General features: G+C 57.5%; 2 protein-coding genes across 2 annotated transcripts in view; one reads left to right on the top strand and one right to left on the bottom strand.

Annotated features, from left to right (window-relative positions):
• TPRG1L (tumor protein p63 regulated 1 like) overlaps positions 1-16,235 on the bottom strand; it is a 47,514-nt gene that overhangs the window by 7,433 nt on the left and 23,846 nt on the right. The window lies entirely within an intron of this gene.
• Positions 10,079-16,235, top strand: part of MEGF6 (multiple EGF like domains 6) — a 123,186-nt gene continuing 117,029 nt past the window's right edge. The window contains exon 1 of the mRNA XM_050803857.1: positions 10,079-10,360. Coding sequence (XP_050659814.1) covers positions 10,230-10,360 — 131 coding nt within the window. The 5' untranslated portion in view covers positions 10,079-10,229. The remainder of the gene's footprint in view (positions 10,361-16,235) is intronic.

Raw genomic sequence — 16,235 nt, 5'->3', positions numbered from 1 at the left:
AGAACTTACCTGAGGCTGGGTAATTTATAAAGAAAAGAGGTTTCATTGACTCACAGTTACACATGACTGGAAAGACCTCAGGAAACTTACCATCATGGCGGAAGGCAAAGGAGAAGCAAGGCACGTCTTACATGGCGGTGGGGGTAGCAGGATGTGCCACACTTAAACCATCAGATCTCGTGAGAATTATGACAAGAACAGCATGGGGGAATCGCTCGCCTGCTCCAGTCACCTCCCCCCAGGCCCCTCCCTCGACGTGGGGATTACAATTCGAGATGAGATTTGGGTGGGGACACAGCCAAACCATATCATATTCTACTCCTGGCCCCTCCTAAATCTCATGTCCTTTTTACATTTCAAAACCAATCATGCCTTCCCAACAGTCCCCCAAAGTCTTATTACAGCATTAAAAGTCCACAGTCCAAAGTCTCATCTGAGACAAAGTCCCTTCTGCCTATGAACCTGTAAAATCAAAAACAAGTTAGTTACTTCCAAGATACAACGGAGGTACTGGCACTGGGTAAATGATCCCATTCCAAAAGGAAGAACTTGGCGGAAACAAAGGGGCTAAAGGCCCCATGCAAGTCCAGAATCCAGTGGGGCAGTCATTAAATCTTAAAGCTCCAAAATAATTTCCTTTGACTGCATGTCTCACATCCAGGGCCACACTGATGCAAGGGGTGGGCTTCCAAGGCCTTGGGAAGCTCTGTCTTGAGTGCTTGTGGCTTTTCCAGGCGCAGGGTGCAAGCTGTTGATCTACCATTCTGGGGTCTGGAGGACAGTGTCCCCCTTCTCACAGCTCCACTAGTCAGTGCCCCAGAGGGGACTCTGGGGGCTCCCGCCCCACATTTCCCCTCTACATTGCCCTAGCAGAGGTTCTCCATGAGAGAGGGCTCTGCCCCTGCAGCAGACTTCAGCCTGGACATCCAGGCGTTTCCGTACATCCTCTGAAATCTAAGCAGAGGCTCCCAAAGTTCAACTCTTGTCTTCTGCACACATACAGGCTCCGCCTGGGCTGTACCTTAACCCCTTTTGACCCTGACTGGAGCTGATTTTGCCTCCAAGGCCTCTGGGCCTGTAATGGGAGGGTCTGCCGTGATGCTCTCTGAAATGCCCTGGAGACACTTGTACAGCTCATGGCTTGAATTTCTCCCCAGAAAATGGGTTTTCTACCACATAGTCAGGCTGTAAATTCTCCAAACTTTTATGTACTGCTTTGCTTTTAAACCTAAGTCCCAATTTCAGATCATCTCCTTGTGAATGCACATGACTGTACGCTTTCAGAAAAAGCCAGCTCACATCTCGAATGCTTTGCCGCTTAGAAATTTCTTCTACCAGGTACCCTAAATCATCTGTCTCAAATTCAAAGTTCCACGGATCTCTAGGGCAGGGACAAAATGCTCCTAGTCTCTTTGCTAAAGCATAGCTTTGCTCCAGCTCCCGGTAATTTCCTCATCTTCATCTGAGACCACCTCAGCCTGGACATTGTCCATATCACTATTAGCATTTTGGTCAGTACCATTCAACAAGTCTCGAGGAAGTTCCAAACTTTCCCACATCTTCCTGTCTTCTGAGCCCTCCAAACTGTTTCAACCTCTACCCATTACCCAGTTCCAAAGTCACTTCCACATTTTCAGGTATCTTTGTATCAGTGCCCCACCCTCCTGGTACTAATTTTCTGTATTAGTCCATTTTCACACTGCTCTAAAGAACTACCTGAGACTGGGTCATTTATAAAGGAAAGAGGTTCCATTGACTCACAGTTACACCTGGCTGGGGAGACCTCAGGAAACTTACAGTCATGGTGGAAAACGAAGGGGAAGCAAGGTACGTCTTACATAGTGGCAGGGGTGGGGGACAGGAAGTGCCACACATTTAAACCATCAGATCTCCTGAGAACTCACTATCACAAGAACAGCAAGAGAGAAATATGCCCCCATGATCCAATCTCTTCCCACCAGGCCCTCGACACGTGGGGAATTACAATTTGAGATGAGATTGGGGTGGGGGCATAGAGCCAAACCATACCCGTCATATTCACAGGCACTGGGGTTCAGACGGGACTGTGCCTTTCTGGGGGACACACGTAATGATGTGTCACACATGTGCATGATGGAACGTCCAGCCAGATGGCCGCTCTCTCCACACACACTGGTGGTGGGGCAGGGAAGATGGTTTGTGATTGGGGTCTGGCTGTGAGGTCCCAGGAGGGGAGCCCCTGAGTTTGTCTATTTCTTGGGGCTTTGAAGAAGCTATTTCCATTTCTGTCAGCAGGTGGCAGCATCAACCATGCGAGGCCTTCCAATCAGAGGGCGCGGCTTTGTGCTGGGTGTGTATTCAAGCTCTAGATGAAATCATTATTTATCTTCCTGCCCCTGGAAATCTCAGCTGGGAAGTGTGGGTTCTTATCTTAATTTCCATATGTTATGGTTTTGCATTTTACAAAATCAGTGGGTCCTGCCTTTGCCCTCATTCTCTGATGGATGTGGGAGTCAGGGGGCCACGTGCCAAAGGGCAGCCCAAGGGTGGGGTCCTCTAGGTGCCTGCACCAGCTCCCCCAGGCTGGAGGTCAGTGCGCAGCCTGGAGGCTCTTCCTGCATGCAGGGTCCTTGGCTTCCAGAGACAGCTGTGCTTTGGGGGATGCACTTTGAGCTGAGGAATGTTTCTCAGCCTCTCCCTTCTCCATGGAGCCAGGGCTGGGGCTTGGCGGGTCCCAGGGCTGCGTGCAAGGGTCCGGAGCGCTTGGGGCAATCATGAGCGCTCAGGTGGTGTCTTGCAGACACGGCCCTTACTCTTTGGCAAGTCATGACAGAAGCAGAAGCAACTTCCACAAATAAATGCCTCTCCATGCAGGCGGGGAAGGGGCCTTTCGGATGGGTTTGAGGATCAGGAGCAGGCTGCGGGGGAGTAGCAGGGGTGTCATTCTCGTGCAGTTCTCAAAGGCTGAGTCACGTGGATGGTCATTTCCTCCATCCCTGCACCCCAGCAGGAAGACGGTTTTGCGCTGCTTCCCACCTGCCCCTCGCCGTATGGGGCCCAGGGTCCCCAGGTGTTCTCTCCGCCGTGGATCCAGTGGGAAGGCCTGGTCTCGAGGGGTGGGCTTCCTTTGGGTGAGTGGGACCCAGGAGGAGGCTGGAGACTTAAGGTTAACTTGGGGGCCAGAAGGTCTTAAACAGAATGTTGCTGGGGACTGGGTGTCGGTTCTGGTTCTGGTCAGTGTGGCAGGCAGGGTGGGGCCCACACCGCTCTGACCCTGAGAAATGCACAAAGCCTGCTGGACAGCAGAGCGCCCTACCTTCCAGGCTCGGACTAGACGGGGACGGCGCCAGGGTGACGGAGTAGTCTCTGTTCCTGTGTGTAGGTGCCGCTAAGGCGGTCAGGGCCAGGGGTCTGCAGGGCGTCGCTGCCCCAGGGCCGGGAAGGGCAGCATCCTCTGTGGAGGCCCTTCTCCTCTCTGAGTCGGGGGCTCCCCAGGGACAGGGCCTGAGGCGCCTCACTCAGGAGTTTCCTGCAGTGCTGTAACAAGTGACCGAGGACTGGGCTGGCCTGTCTCTCTCCAAGCTTCTGGCAACTCCAGCAACCCCTGGTTCCCCTTGGCTTGTGGACACATCACCTCGGTCTCTGCCCCTGGCTTCACGCTGCGCTCTCCCTGTGGCTCTGTCTCAAATCTCCCTCTGCTTTCTCTTACAAGGACACCTGTCCAAGGATTTAGAGCCTGCCTGGAAAATCCAAGACGCCCTCATCTGGAGATCCTTTACTTGATTATATCTGCAAACGCCTTTTTTCTTTCCCAGTTTAATTTATTTTTTCTTCAACTTTTGTTTTAAGTTCAGGGATCCGTGTGCAGGATGCGCAGGTTTGTGACACAGGTAAATGTGTGCCGTGGTAGTTTGCTGCAGAGGTCAGCCGTCACCTGGTTATTAAGCCCAGCATCCATTAGCTCTTCTTCCTGATGCTCTCCCTCCTCACTGCCCCTCCACAGGCCCCAGCGAGTGCTGTTCCCCACATGCGTCCATGTGTTCTCATCATTCAGCTCCCACTCATAAGCGAGAACGTGGGGCAAACACCCTTTTTTCAAATAAGGTCACATGCACAGGAGCCGGTGGCAGGGGAGGATGTGGGCCGATGTCTTCGGAGGCACTAGGCTGTGTCCTGAGCTGCTAGCAAGGTGGCGAGAGTGGGTGCAGTTTTCCATCTGAGTGTCAGTGCCTGGTCTGAAACACCTTCACATTTCCAGACCTAGCTCCATCCTGATGCTGCCCCCAGCATTGGAGGGAGGGATGGCAGAAGCTGGGGGAGGGTGCGGGGCGGGCGTGGGCAGTTGGGGGGGCCTGCATGGCACAGCCCAGGCCTGTGTGTCTGGGGTTGGAGGGTTGGAGGGACGGCGGGAGCGGGGCGTAGAGGGGGAAGCCTGCACGCTGACCCCCAGGCCTATGTGTCTGGACACCGTCTAGTCCTCAGAACAGCAGCTGTGCTTCTGGTACCATGGTTCAAACGCTGAGCAGGAACCGGAACCGGAACCGGAACCGGAGGCTGCCTCTCTGCTGTCTCCACTGTAACCCAGGAGGACACAGGCACAGAACCAGGAAGGCAGGCAGCCCGGTCAGGAAGCAGTTGGGAAAGGGGGGGTTCTGACCGGGCCATCTGCTCCGGGATTCCCGTTCTCCCCCGCCACACTTGGGGCCACATCACGCAGCCCACGTTAGGTATGCCACAGATTGGCCTTTTCATTTTACTTTCTCTTTTGGGGCAAATTCAGAGGCTCAGAAATGAACTTCAGAGTTGGCTACCCTAAGGCTGGCCATAAACTCAGTTACGTATTTGGTGCAGGGTTTCTGGTGCGATCCTTTGCTATCTGGAGAGCCTCCCACCCTCTCTCTCATCCCTGTCTCTGGCCATCGCCTGCACGTGCTGGACTGTGCTGGATTTTGTGGTCCTCTCACACGGGGGGGTGCTGGCAGAGACCGGCGCAGTGCGGGGCTGTCGTTGGTGTTGACGTGAGGACTGGTGTAGGCGCCTTGCATCTGAAGGTCAGAAAACGCCTTTAGCATCAATGACTTTGCTCTCTCTCCTGTCAGGAGAATTGTCTGTGAAAATTCAGAAACGATGCTGGATTATTTTCTTGGACTGACAGAAATGTTCGTTCAGGGAGCTTTCGGGGATGTTTTGCATTTCTCTCTGTGGGACTCTCAGCTCTGGAAGGATTAAAGTCAGGCTGCGCGGAAGGAGCGTGCGGCCACCAGCCCGCGGACCGGTCACGGGGAGCAGTTTGCTTTGGAAATTAGCGCCTCGAGTTATCCACCGAGCTGGTGGTTTGATTCTTCTTTCTCTCTATGTTATTTCTCCTCCATCCAAAGGTTGTTTTTATTATTTCCAGCAGAGAATGAGACGAAAACATTGAAAGGTAGTGTCTTTTAGTAATGCTTTTCAGGCAAGTTAGAGGAATTCTTTACCAGATTTAAAAATGGAAGAAATGGAAGCATATCCACCCCTCGTGTCTGTTGGGGAGAGGCTCTGAGCCAAGCCCAATTTCCACCCAGGAGTGTAACCCAGGAGTGGTGGCCTGGGTGCCCCACCAGGCCTGAGGTGTTCAAGGCCAGGTGGGATAAAGAGGGCTGAGGCCCCTGGATAAGGCGGTGGGTGGGGAGGCTGGGGCCAGGTGGGTGGGGCCCACACCCAGGCTTCCACGCCAGGTGCCGCGGCTCAGGGCCCTCTTGCAGGCTCAGGTGAGGGCATCTACATTTGGGATCTAATATAGACCTCCATTCGGCCTGCTTCCCACCCGGTGCCTTCCCAAGAACACGCAGGGCTGTAATGACCCATTGGGTCTGTACCTCCTAAGTAGAGTTAGCAAACCTAGCAGTGGAATTGGGATGTTTGGCTACGATTTCCTGAAAGATTTTTAGGATGGAACTTGTTCTGGGAGCTGAGGCCTGAGCTGCAGCTGTAACCCAATGGGTCTCTGAAGCCATGGGAAGCCCCCACTTGGAAAGAGGACCAGAGGGAGGCCAGTGGGTCCAGCCACGGGACCAGTGGGTTCTAATACCTGTGTTCCGCACCAGGGGGCAGTGCCCCGCAACAGTCTCTGCAGCTGCCCTTTCTCTCCTTCGCCTCCTTGGGGGTCAGAAAGTGCACCCCCTGCTGCAGTCCCTGCCCTTCCCAAAGTGTGATGACTCTGAAAATGTCCATTTTTCTCCATGCATACATTTAAGGCAATTGCAGTGAGAAGTCCAAAGCAACTTTGAAGGGACAGGGCAAAGTGATTCCAAAATTCATTTGGAAGAATGACAGATAGGAATTACCAGTATAATTTTCAGGGGAAAGATGAGAGTATGGGAGAGGTATTGGCTGTGCCATCGTTTAGACGTGTTCCCAATAAGCTGTCATGAGAATCAACATGGCGGGCCCTTCTGTCTCGTCCTGGGCACGCAGGGCAAGGAGGTAAAACAGTCTGGGGCTGAGCTAAGACCCAGTGGAAATACCCAGAGACAGAGTCTGTTTATGATGAGTTCAGGATGAAGAAGCTGCGTCACATCAGTGGAAGGAGCTGGGCTGGCTGATGGTACCTGAACCACTGGCTAACCAGGGAGATTCCTCCTTCACAGCGGACAGCAGAATAAATGCCGAGGGAAATACATAAATAAGTGCAACGGAAGCAACAAAAAAGAACAAACATTAGTGAACCTTCTAAGCTTAGTGCTTACTTCTAAGCAATGGAGGGAACTGCAGAGAAAAAACTACATGCATCTTAGTACATGAAATTCGAAGCTCATATAGTCTGACAACCTCAGTAACCATATTAAAACCAAAACTACAGACTGGGAAAATGTTTGCAGTAACTGTTCCACAGACTGTCACTTTATTATGAAAATGGACAAAGATCATTCTTGGAGAATATTTACTGTGCTCTGCGTAGTTTATTTTTTGCTACAAAAGAAACCTTGTCTACCATGAGTTAAATCTGCATATAGAATTATATTAAACACACACACCAGGCTAATGCCTTTTTTCATATATCAAGTCTAGGCACCCTCTTTGGTGTTCGGCTGTCTTGTGGGCAGGAAGACACACTTTGGGACTGACATAGTCACATGTCTGAGTGACACCCATGCCCTCCAGTACCAGGCTGGGCAGAAGACCTGGGCTTAGGGTGGAGGTGGTGAGATGTAAGGGCACAGACAGCCCCAGGGGCCTGCCTGTCAGAGAAGTGAGCTCCCTTCTGTGCCTGAGAATGAGGGCTCTCAGGCGACAAGCGAGCGAGCGCAGTGGGGGAAGACCACAGACCGCCCCAGTGGATTGCCCCCATCACCCTGAAAAAGCTAGGCATGGCCTGGGAGGGCGCAGCAGGTGTCCTGGTCACAGGGATTTCCAGCAGGAAGGACATGTCCCCTTCCTGCCTGCTTCCCCACCTGGGGCCTGCCCAGGACTCTTACCCGCACCCCCCGAGCCACTCAGCGCAGTGCCTGGGACAGGGAAGTGCACAGCAGCAGTGCCTGGGACAGGGGAGTGCACAGCAGCAGTGCCTGGGACAGGGGAGTGCACAGCAGCAGTGCCTGGGACAGGGGGAGTGCACAGCAGCAGTGCCTGGGACAGGGGAGTGCACAGCAGCAGTGCCTGGGACAGGGGAGTGCACAGCAGCAGTGCCTGGGACAGGGGAGTGCACAGCAGCAGTGCCTGGGACAGGGGAGTGCACAGCAGCAGTGCCTGGGACAGGGGAGTGCATAGCAGCAGTGCCTGGGACAGGGAGTGCACAGCGGCAGGGTTCTGCGGGGCCAGCAGAGGTCATGCTTCAGGGTCCTAGAAATGCACACACGAGGTAGAGTATTTTTGTAAAATAACTTACTTTCGTATGATTTTACTTCCAGATGGCCCCTCATTTTATACATTTCAGGCTGCTCAAAACCTGAACCCTCCCCTGCCCGGAGACCTGCTTTTGAACCCACAGGATCCATCCAAATTCTTTCCTTCTTCCTCTGATAAACTGGAGAATGTTCTCAGTGAGTCATCCTCCTCCACCCCCGTCCCAGGGCTGGCTGGAATTCAGCAGAGAAGCTGGTGAACTTTTTCAAGGTGTTAATTCATTCACTTGACACACACTTGTTGACCACCTGTGTATGCCAAGCCAGCTCTCAAAGAGCAGTGATCAGATGTAAAGATGGGGGAGTCATTCCACAGCTCTCAGGGCCGGGGAGACACTCACGGGTTTGCACCTCCACCCGAGGATAAGGGCCCAGCGCAGAAATGGTGCACTGGGGAGGTTGTCTTGGGTGCAGGCTCTTGGGAGACAAGGAGGAAAGCAGCCCCAGACCCAGGCTTGGGGCAGCCCCTGCAGCTGAGATCCCGGGAAGGGTGGTCAGTGGGTGTGGGTGAGGGGCAGAATCGAGAGCCCCGTAGGACAGACTAGGGCAGCATTTGGACCATCAGCAACGGGGCACCGGCTGGTAGTTGGGGTTTCAGCAGACAGTGAACTAACTCACCTCTTGGGGACTCCCGGCTATTTTGTGCCCGTCAATGTTTGTTGTTGTTTGTAAGTAGCAGATTACAGGGTTAGGCGAAGGTCCCCGAGCCAGATACCTGTGTTCAGTTCCTGCATGTGCAGTTCACAAGCTGGGTGATTTGGGGTGCTCCCCCTCCTGTGACCTCGGTCTCCCCTTCTGTAAAGCTGGGGTGACAGTGAGGCTGGCCAGATGGCCACCCACCCCCAGAAGACTGTAGCCTCCAGGTGGTGTGGGGGCACAGACAGCCTGTGTGCGTTGGGGGTACTGTTGAAGACAGTCGGGGTGCTCCCTTCCCAAGGCCCTCCCAGCCAGGACTCCCTCCAGTGTTCCCTATTAGAAGTTCCTCCCCCAGACCACACGAAGCCTTGGAGGGGGAAGCTTCCAAGGAACAGGGCCTGGCCAGGCTTCAATGCCTGAGCTGATGGCCAGCACACCTCTCTAGCAGGGACCAGCAGGGCTGGCTCTTTGTGTGGCTAATGAGGGGGCCACATCTGGCCCCCATCTGGTCCCACCCAGATTGCACCTCCCTCCACTATTCAAAAAGACTCTCCTGAGTGATAGCTCCGACCCCGGAGACTCCATCTCCATCCCTGAGGCTACCTGGTCCCGGTCCCTGGAGTCAGTCAATTTCAAACCAAAACCAGGTTTCAAAGGAGACAAGTGAATCTTGCTTCACAGAAGCCTCGCCCTAGACAGTGCCTCTGTGCCCATGGGCATCCTAGAAATTAGCACCTCCTCCCGTCTGCGGCTGGGACCCCACGCCCACCCACACCAGGCCACTGTCCAAGAACACGCAGCACAGAAAGAGGAACGGGGATGCCCACAAGGTGGTTGGGAACCAACAATGCAGGTCCCCGAAGCAGGGGTGTCCAGGGTGCAGGCGGGCTGCAGAGGTTGGCCACGCCCTCCTCAAGCCCTTCCCCGACCCCTGCCCTGCGGGAAGCGGGTGAGGTGTCAGGGCGAAGGTGGACGGAGCGTCCACGGGCAGGACAAGCCCAGGCTGGCTTCCCCGTGGGACTTGAGAAGTGAGGGAGGCTGAGGGCTGTCTGTTGAGGTCGAGGTCTGGGGTCCGGGACCCCAGAGAGCTGCCTTTGCGGGGTGTGGCCCCCTGGCGCCTGGCCCCTCCTGGATTGGTCACTGGAGTCGGTTAGGACTTGGACTTTCCGCATGAGACGGAGTAAGGAGCGCAAAGGGGCTGCGCCAGCCCCGCGGGGGTCTGGGGCGGGACTCGGGGAAGGCTGTGGGCGGGGCCGGGACCGGAGAAGGGAGGGGATGGGGCGGGGCTGGAAGCAGGAGCCTGGGCTGGGGTGAGGGATCCGGGCAAGTCCAGGGGCCGTGCCGGGGGCGGGGTGCTGGTGGGGTAGGAGAGGGGGAGGGGAAGGGGCGGGGTCGAGGGCGCACGGGGCGGGGGAGCTGGGGGCGGGGTCGGGACTGGGGTCCGCGCTGGGGGCGGGCCGGGGGCGTGGCGGCCTTCCAGGCTCTGGGCCCGGGGCACCGTGCTCACCGCGCTGGGGCGAGTGTCTGCAGGGTGGACCCGGCGACCAGGTCTCCGCATTGCCGCTTCGGGCGCGGGCGGGAAGCCGGACGCTCCGCACCTGCAGCGACTTTGGGCTCCGCGGATCCGGCGCGGGCACCTGTGGCTGCGTCCTATGGCGCACGTGGAGGCGGAGGCTACGGGGAGCCGCCGGAGCCGCCTGTGAGCCGGGAGCGGAGGAGGCACCGGCGCGCACGATGTCTTTCCTTGAAGAGGCGAGCGCAGCTGGGCGCACGGTGGCCCTGGCGCTGGTGCTGCTGCTGCTCCCCGCCGTGCCCGTGGGCGCCAGCGTTCCGCCGCGGCCCCTGATCCCGCTGCAGCCCAGCATGTGAGTAGCAGGAGCTGGGAGGGCTCGGAGGGTCGTCCAGAGACCGCGGGGCCCGCGGTGGACCGAGCTCCGAGGCTTTGTCCCTGGGGCTCCAGAACAATGGGCTGTTTGCGTTAACTGGGGAGGAGGTGGCTGCGACCCAGGGCTCCTGGGTCGAGTCTGGAGCCCTTCCGTGGCAGGGCCCCTCGCCGTGTCCCCTCCTCCTCTCCCACTCTCCCCTTCTTTTGCTCGGTGATGTGGGTCCTGCAGGCTCAGGCAGATACTGTACTTGGAAAGCGGTGAGGAATCTGGGCCCCTTTCCGGGCAGGGTCTGGCCCCAGAGCCCGGCTGGGAGAAGGCAGAGAGGAAGCCGCCTGTTCCCGTTTCCCTCCAAAGCTTGTCTCCTGGGGTCTGGGGGCCTTCGCAGGGGCGAGCCATGCCCAGACGGGGGAGCTGAATGGAGTTGGTCTGTGTGTTAAACACGTGTGCTTTGGGCTGTTGAAGAAGGAATTTAGTGCCAGAATGGGCAGGAAGAGAGGGTCAGGGAGCCAGCCGAGATGAATTTAATTTTGAAAGATGATTCCCTAACGGGCTGTTTAGCGGTCTCTCTTGAACAGCAAATCAATCCTTGTGTTGGCCTCAAAGGAAAACTGGTGCTGCAGTGGAGAAGGAGGAGGAGGAGGGGAGTCGCTGGCGCCGCCACCCAGCACTCCCTGGCCTTGCTGGGCAGGGGCGGTGGGCGAGGGCCAGGCCCAGGTGAAGGCCTCCTGTCCGACAGCCTCTCCCTCCAGGGACCACAGAGGGGCTCTCAGGCTGTTCCTGTCCAGCACTCCCCCGCAGGGCCTGGTGCTCGAGGGCCTGCCACAAACCTGGCCGTGCAGGACTGAGCTGCAACTGGCTGGGGACTGAGAGAAGAAGCTGCCACGTCAAGCTGGTGGAGGGGAGGGGGTCCAAGCTCCCAAGATCCCACCCTGGGTCTGGCTTTACTCCAAGAAGGAGGCCTTTTCAAAGCCGTGCGGTCCCTGGGTGGGGGCCTTGCCATCCGCAATGTGAACGGCCCTAGTCCTGCCTCCACATGACGACGGAACGTTCCTCTTTCCTGTGATTCCAATGCCTTTGTCTGAGGGGAGCTGCAGGCTCAGAAGGGACACCACAGTGGCCTTCGCTGCTCAGCCAGCCATCTCCTCCCAGGACCAGCCAGGGGCTTCCAGGGGCATAGGCTCCCCGGAGTCCCAGGGCTGGGCTGCTTCTCGGCGGATGGCCCGCTGTCTCTGCTCGGATGTCCCTGCTTTTGCGAAGGGCCTCTGCCACCAGTGCCCTGCGGAGACTGTCGGCGGCCTTCCTGGGCCCCTGCCGGACTCGGACTTGCTGGGGTCTCCAGGAGAGGAGTGGACGGTCTGCTTCCTGTGTTCTGTCTGTGCACCTGGGCTCCGGAGGCCCTTCGTGAGCCTGCGGCAAAGCCGTTGGAAATGGTGGAAATGGGTTGCAGGAGAGTTGTCTGTCTTTGCTCATCCTTTCTCCAAACCTCCCCTCCTCTCCCTTCTCTATCCTTCACATCCTACGCTTCTCCTTGGGAGCCTCCCTGGCTGCAGTAAGTGGCGATGGCTACGCTGGGGGCCTGTGCCCCTGGTTTATCTTCTTGGCTCCAGGCATATCCACTGGGAGCCTCTGCTCACTCTGCTCACAGATCGTCCACCAGCGAGAGTCTGAGTTCTGTGACAGTGGCAGGCATGCCTTCCACAGGCCAGTTGTCCTGTAAGCACCTGGCACGTGCCTGGACATGCAGCCAGGCCACACTGGGCCACAGTGTGCCGAAGTTGGCTGGCTGAGTGAGTGCGGGGACCCTGAGCTGGACCCTGGAGAGGTCCCCACTGGGCTGTGGAGAGCAGGGCCTGTTCTGAGGCTCACTCTGTGGGGCAGAAAGGAGGAGGAAGCTGTGGGCTCTGGTATGGGGGTGGGGCAGGGGTGCTCTTGGCTCCCTTACCCCAGAGGAGCAGGCCGGTCCCAGAGAGTGCTCAGTCCCTACCGATCCTGTCCTCCCCACCACCCTTTCCTCCTGGGAATCTGATGAGCAGGCAGAGCCTGGCATGGGGCAGTGGCACCCCCTCTGGCTGAGTTTTCCTGAACCACTGGCTGCTGAGTTGAAGCCTTACTGCCAACCTCCTGTTAATGCTAGAAGCCGGGGCCTCTGGGAGATGCTGTTGGGGGCAGTGAGGGGGGTGTCCCTCACTCGCAGACCCAGGTGCTTTGCCCCATCTCTGGAGCGGGCAGAGCTGATCTATGTGCTGATTCAGGTCACTCTGAAGTGAGTTTCCGCTGCGAGGAAGGATGGCTGGCCTCTTTCCTGGGGCCTCATGCAGGACGCCCTAGGCTGCTGGCTGGGTGTCTGGGAACAGGGTCTGGGAGAAGGGGGCGATTGCCCACCTGCTAAGGCATGGACCCACAGGGCTTGGAGCAGCCATGGTTGGAAGTTCCACATTTTGGAGACCCTGAGAGGCGCCGCTGGGCTGCAGAGAGCTCAGGTTCTCTCTGATGGAGTCCCCTCTGGGCAGCTGCGCCGCAAAAATGGCCAGTGCCCTGGAATCAGCTAATGATGCGATGCCTCCCCTCCAGGACGGGCCGGGCCCTGCAAGCTCAAATCCAATCTTGCAAGTAGCTCTTTGGAACCACTGGCGCCATGGGCTCCAAGGGCCCCGTTTCTGAGCCTGAGGCCTGCAGGTTGTCAGCAGGTCTGCTCCCCAACCCCAGGGTGTAGAAAGCAGCTGTTCTCAGCCTCCCCTTAGGGCCCTGAGTTTCACAGCACAGTGACATGGAGGAGAAGGAGCTCTCTGTGAGCTGCTGCCTTTGGGGCTTCAAGTGACATTGTTTGTTGTCTCCTTGTCTTTGGGAAGGCACCTGAGGGTCTGAGGGGCCCCAGGGCAGGAGCTGGGCTCCCCCAACCCCAGGGCCTTGAGATTCCCCCCATGCTGGCTGCGTGGGGGCCAGGGAAGCATAAGCAGAGGAGAACCGTGGGGGTAAAAACGAGCCTTTAAAAATAAATGTGAGGACCGCAGTCCTGAGCAACCCCCCCAATTCCCCCCTCTGGCCCCCGCTGCCCACAGGGGTTTGTTCAGGGGCTGCATTCAGCCAGGCTGGGGAGCTGAGCCAGGCTGGCTGCCCGGTTTCTGGATCCCCCGTCCCCAATCTGGTGATGCCGTCGCTGGGCCCAGACTGTCGCTGCCCGCCCTGGAGGGACCCTGCGGCATGCCCATCTCTTGCCAGTGGAACCCCAGGTCTGCTCGGGAGCAGATGGCCCGCCAGCTGGAACGCATTCCGCCTCTGACTGCACCGGGCCCACTTTGTAGTTTGGGAATTCCTGTTCCACCCCCCAGATGGGAGGCAGGCTCCAGCCGCAAGGAACAGTGAGGCCTGGGACTCTGGTCCTGTCTAAGGTCACCAGACGTTTTATTGGGTTCTTCTCAGACCCATGTGCAGCAGTGGGCAGGTTTCTTTTTGTCCGCTCCTCTGCCTGCCCTCCCCCCGCCACCTTCTCCATCCTCCCAGGTGGGAAGGCCTCTGGGGCTGCGTGTGGTGCGGGAAGGCCTCTGGGGCCGTGTGTGGGGTGCGGGAAGGCCGCTGGGGCCGTGTGTGGGGTGCGGGAAAGCCTCTGGGGCTGTGTGGGGTGCGGGAAGGCCTCTGGGGCCGCGTGTGGGGTGCGGGAAGGCCGCTGGGGCCATGTGTGGGGTGCGGGAAGGCCGCTGGGGCTGCGTGTGGGGTGCGGGAGGGCTGCTATGGCTGTGTGTGTGGTGCTGAAGTCCCCAGAGGAGACAGTCGTTCCCACACTCACCCCTCCATCCTTGAAGGCTGGCTTGATGGATGATCAATCAATCTTGTTGGGGGTCACTGCAAGAGCCACCCAGGAGCCGTTTTCAGGGACCACAGCCTGGCTGGGCAGGGCAAGGGCCCTCTGGCCTTGGGGAGAGCCGTGAGGGGGAGAAGTTACTGGGGAGACATAGGGCGCACCAGGTGGGCAGGGGCCTGGAGAGTGACGGGTGTGATGTGCGGGAAGGGCTGCTGGGTGGTCGAGGGTGGGGTTGGCAAGGGGTCTTGGTGAGTCCTTCAGCATTGTCATCTTGCTGGTTAGTGGCAGCTGAGATTGCTGAGGTTTGAGGAGGGCCAGGAGGGACAAGAAGGCCCTTCAGAAGGGAGCACCCAACCCCTCAGGACCCCCAGCCCCGGCCGTGTCCCCGATGTCTCCAAGCCCCAGGGGCCCGAGCTGTCATCACACCTGTTTTCCAAATGCTGAATTGAGGGCTCAGAGACGGTCAGTGATTCCTCAGGCTGCACAGCAAGCCCCAGGCCTGGGGTGTCTGCTGAAAACCTAGGCTCACAGCTCTGCCCTCTCTGTGTCATCTCCATCCTGAGATGGTGATGGAGTCCCTTCACAGTGGCTACCCTCAGCACAGGGGCCATAGCAGAGTCAGGGGCTGGACCCTGTAGCCCAGAAGCTCGGGGATCATCGGCCTACCCCCACCCTGCCCCCCACTTCTGTTTTTTTATGGCAAGCAATTCAGGGCCACTTGTGCCCAGGGCTCGCCGTGGGTAAGTGCGTTGCAAGGCACAGGGGCAGCAAAAGCGTTCAATGCCTGTAGCAGTTCCTATGGGCCCACTTTTGAGGTACGAGTGACACTTTTTCCGGAATAAACAGTCCCAGCATCTGCAATAACACTGGCTCACACCTCCCGAGGGCTGTCAGGAGCCCTTTTCTGTGCGGGCTCACCTAACCCTCATGACAGCCTGGCAAGGTCAGTGCTGCGAATCCTCATTTTACAGGTGACGGAACTGAGGCAGAGGTTCAGTAACCTGCATGTCTTAAAGACGGGCTGTGGGGAGCTGAGCGTCAAACCCAGGCTGCCTGGCAGTGAGACCTTGCTTCAAACCGCTAGGCCTGGGGTTACAAGCTTGAGTGTGCTCCGGCATCCCCTGGTGGGCTTGGGCAAACACACGCAATCCTTCCCTCCCCAAGGATTGCTGGGCCCCACCCCCAGCATCCTGGATTCGGTGGACCAGGGTGGCACCCAGGAGTGTGCATTTCTGCAGGTTCCCAGGAGGCGCTGCTGGTCCCGGCCAGGGGATCCCACTTTGAGAACCAGTGCATGATGCTTTGCATCCCTAGAGCCCGACGGTCGGTGGGGTGGGTGCATTCATCACGAGTTCTGCCCTCCAAGATGCACTAGTGCTTTAAAACACCCATCTCTGATCCCAAATTTGACACTGTTACCTGAAAGCGTGGCTTTTTGAGTTTCAGAGGGACAGTGTATCTGTTAGTAGGAGGAGGACGGGGTGGCACTGTCCCAGGAGGGGTTGGGGAGGGGTGTTCACAAAGGGTCCATGCTGTGTGGAAGGTGCATGGGCGAGGAAGCACGGGGGTGCCACCGTGGAGCCAAGGCCATTCCTTGGGTGGGGGCTGGGTCCTGGAACCTGGAGAGAGGGGGTGCGGCCCCTGCCCCTGACAGGAGGGCCAAACCCCAGTGCCTCTCCCACATCTCTTGCTGGTCCTCCCGTTGACTAAACGCACCCTGCAGCCAGAGGGCAAAGTGTGTAAGTGTGTGCCTGTGTGTGTATCTGTGAGTGTGTGTGTGAATGGGAGTTTGAGAGTGCATATGTGTGTGTGTGTGTGTGAGAGTGTGTGAGCTTCCATGCGTGACAGTACAGAAGTGTGTGTTCATGAGTGTGTGTGGTTGTGTGTGTGTGTGTGTCATTGTATGAGTGTGTGTGATTGCGAATGTGTATGTGAGTGTGTGAGTGTGTATGAGTATGTGTGATTGTGTTTGAGTGTGAATGTGTGTGTGTGATTGTGTGTGAATGTGTATATATGTAATTGTGTGTATATGTGTATGTGGGTGAGTGTGTGTAT

The sequence above is a fragment of the Macaca thibetana genome, chromosome 1, assembly GCF_024542745.1.
Source record: "Macaca thibetana thibetana isolate TM-01 chromosome 1, ASM2454274v1, whole genome shotgun sequence".
Taxonomy (NCBI): domain Eukaryota; kingdom Metazoa; phylum Chordata; class Mammalia; order Primates; family Cercopithecidae; genus Macaca; species Macaca thibetana.
Note: the sequence above shows the minus strand (reverse complement) of the source record. Positions and strands in the feature narration are given on the sequence as shown.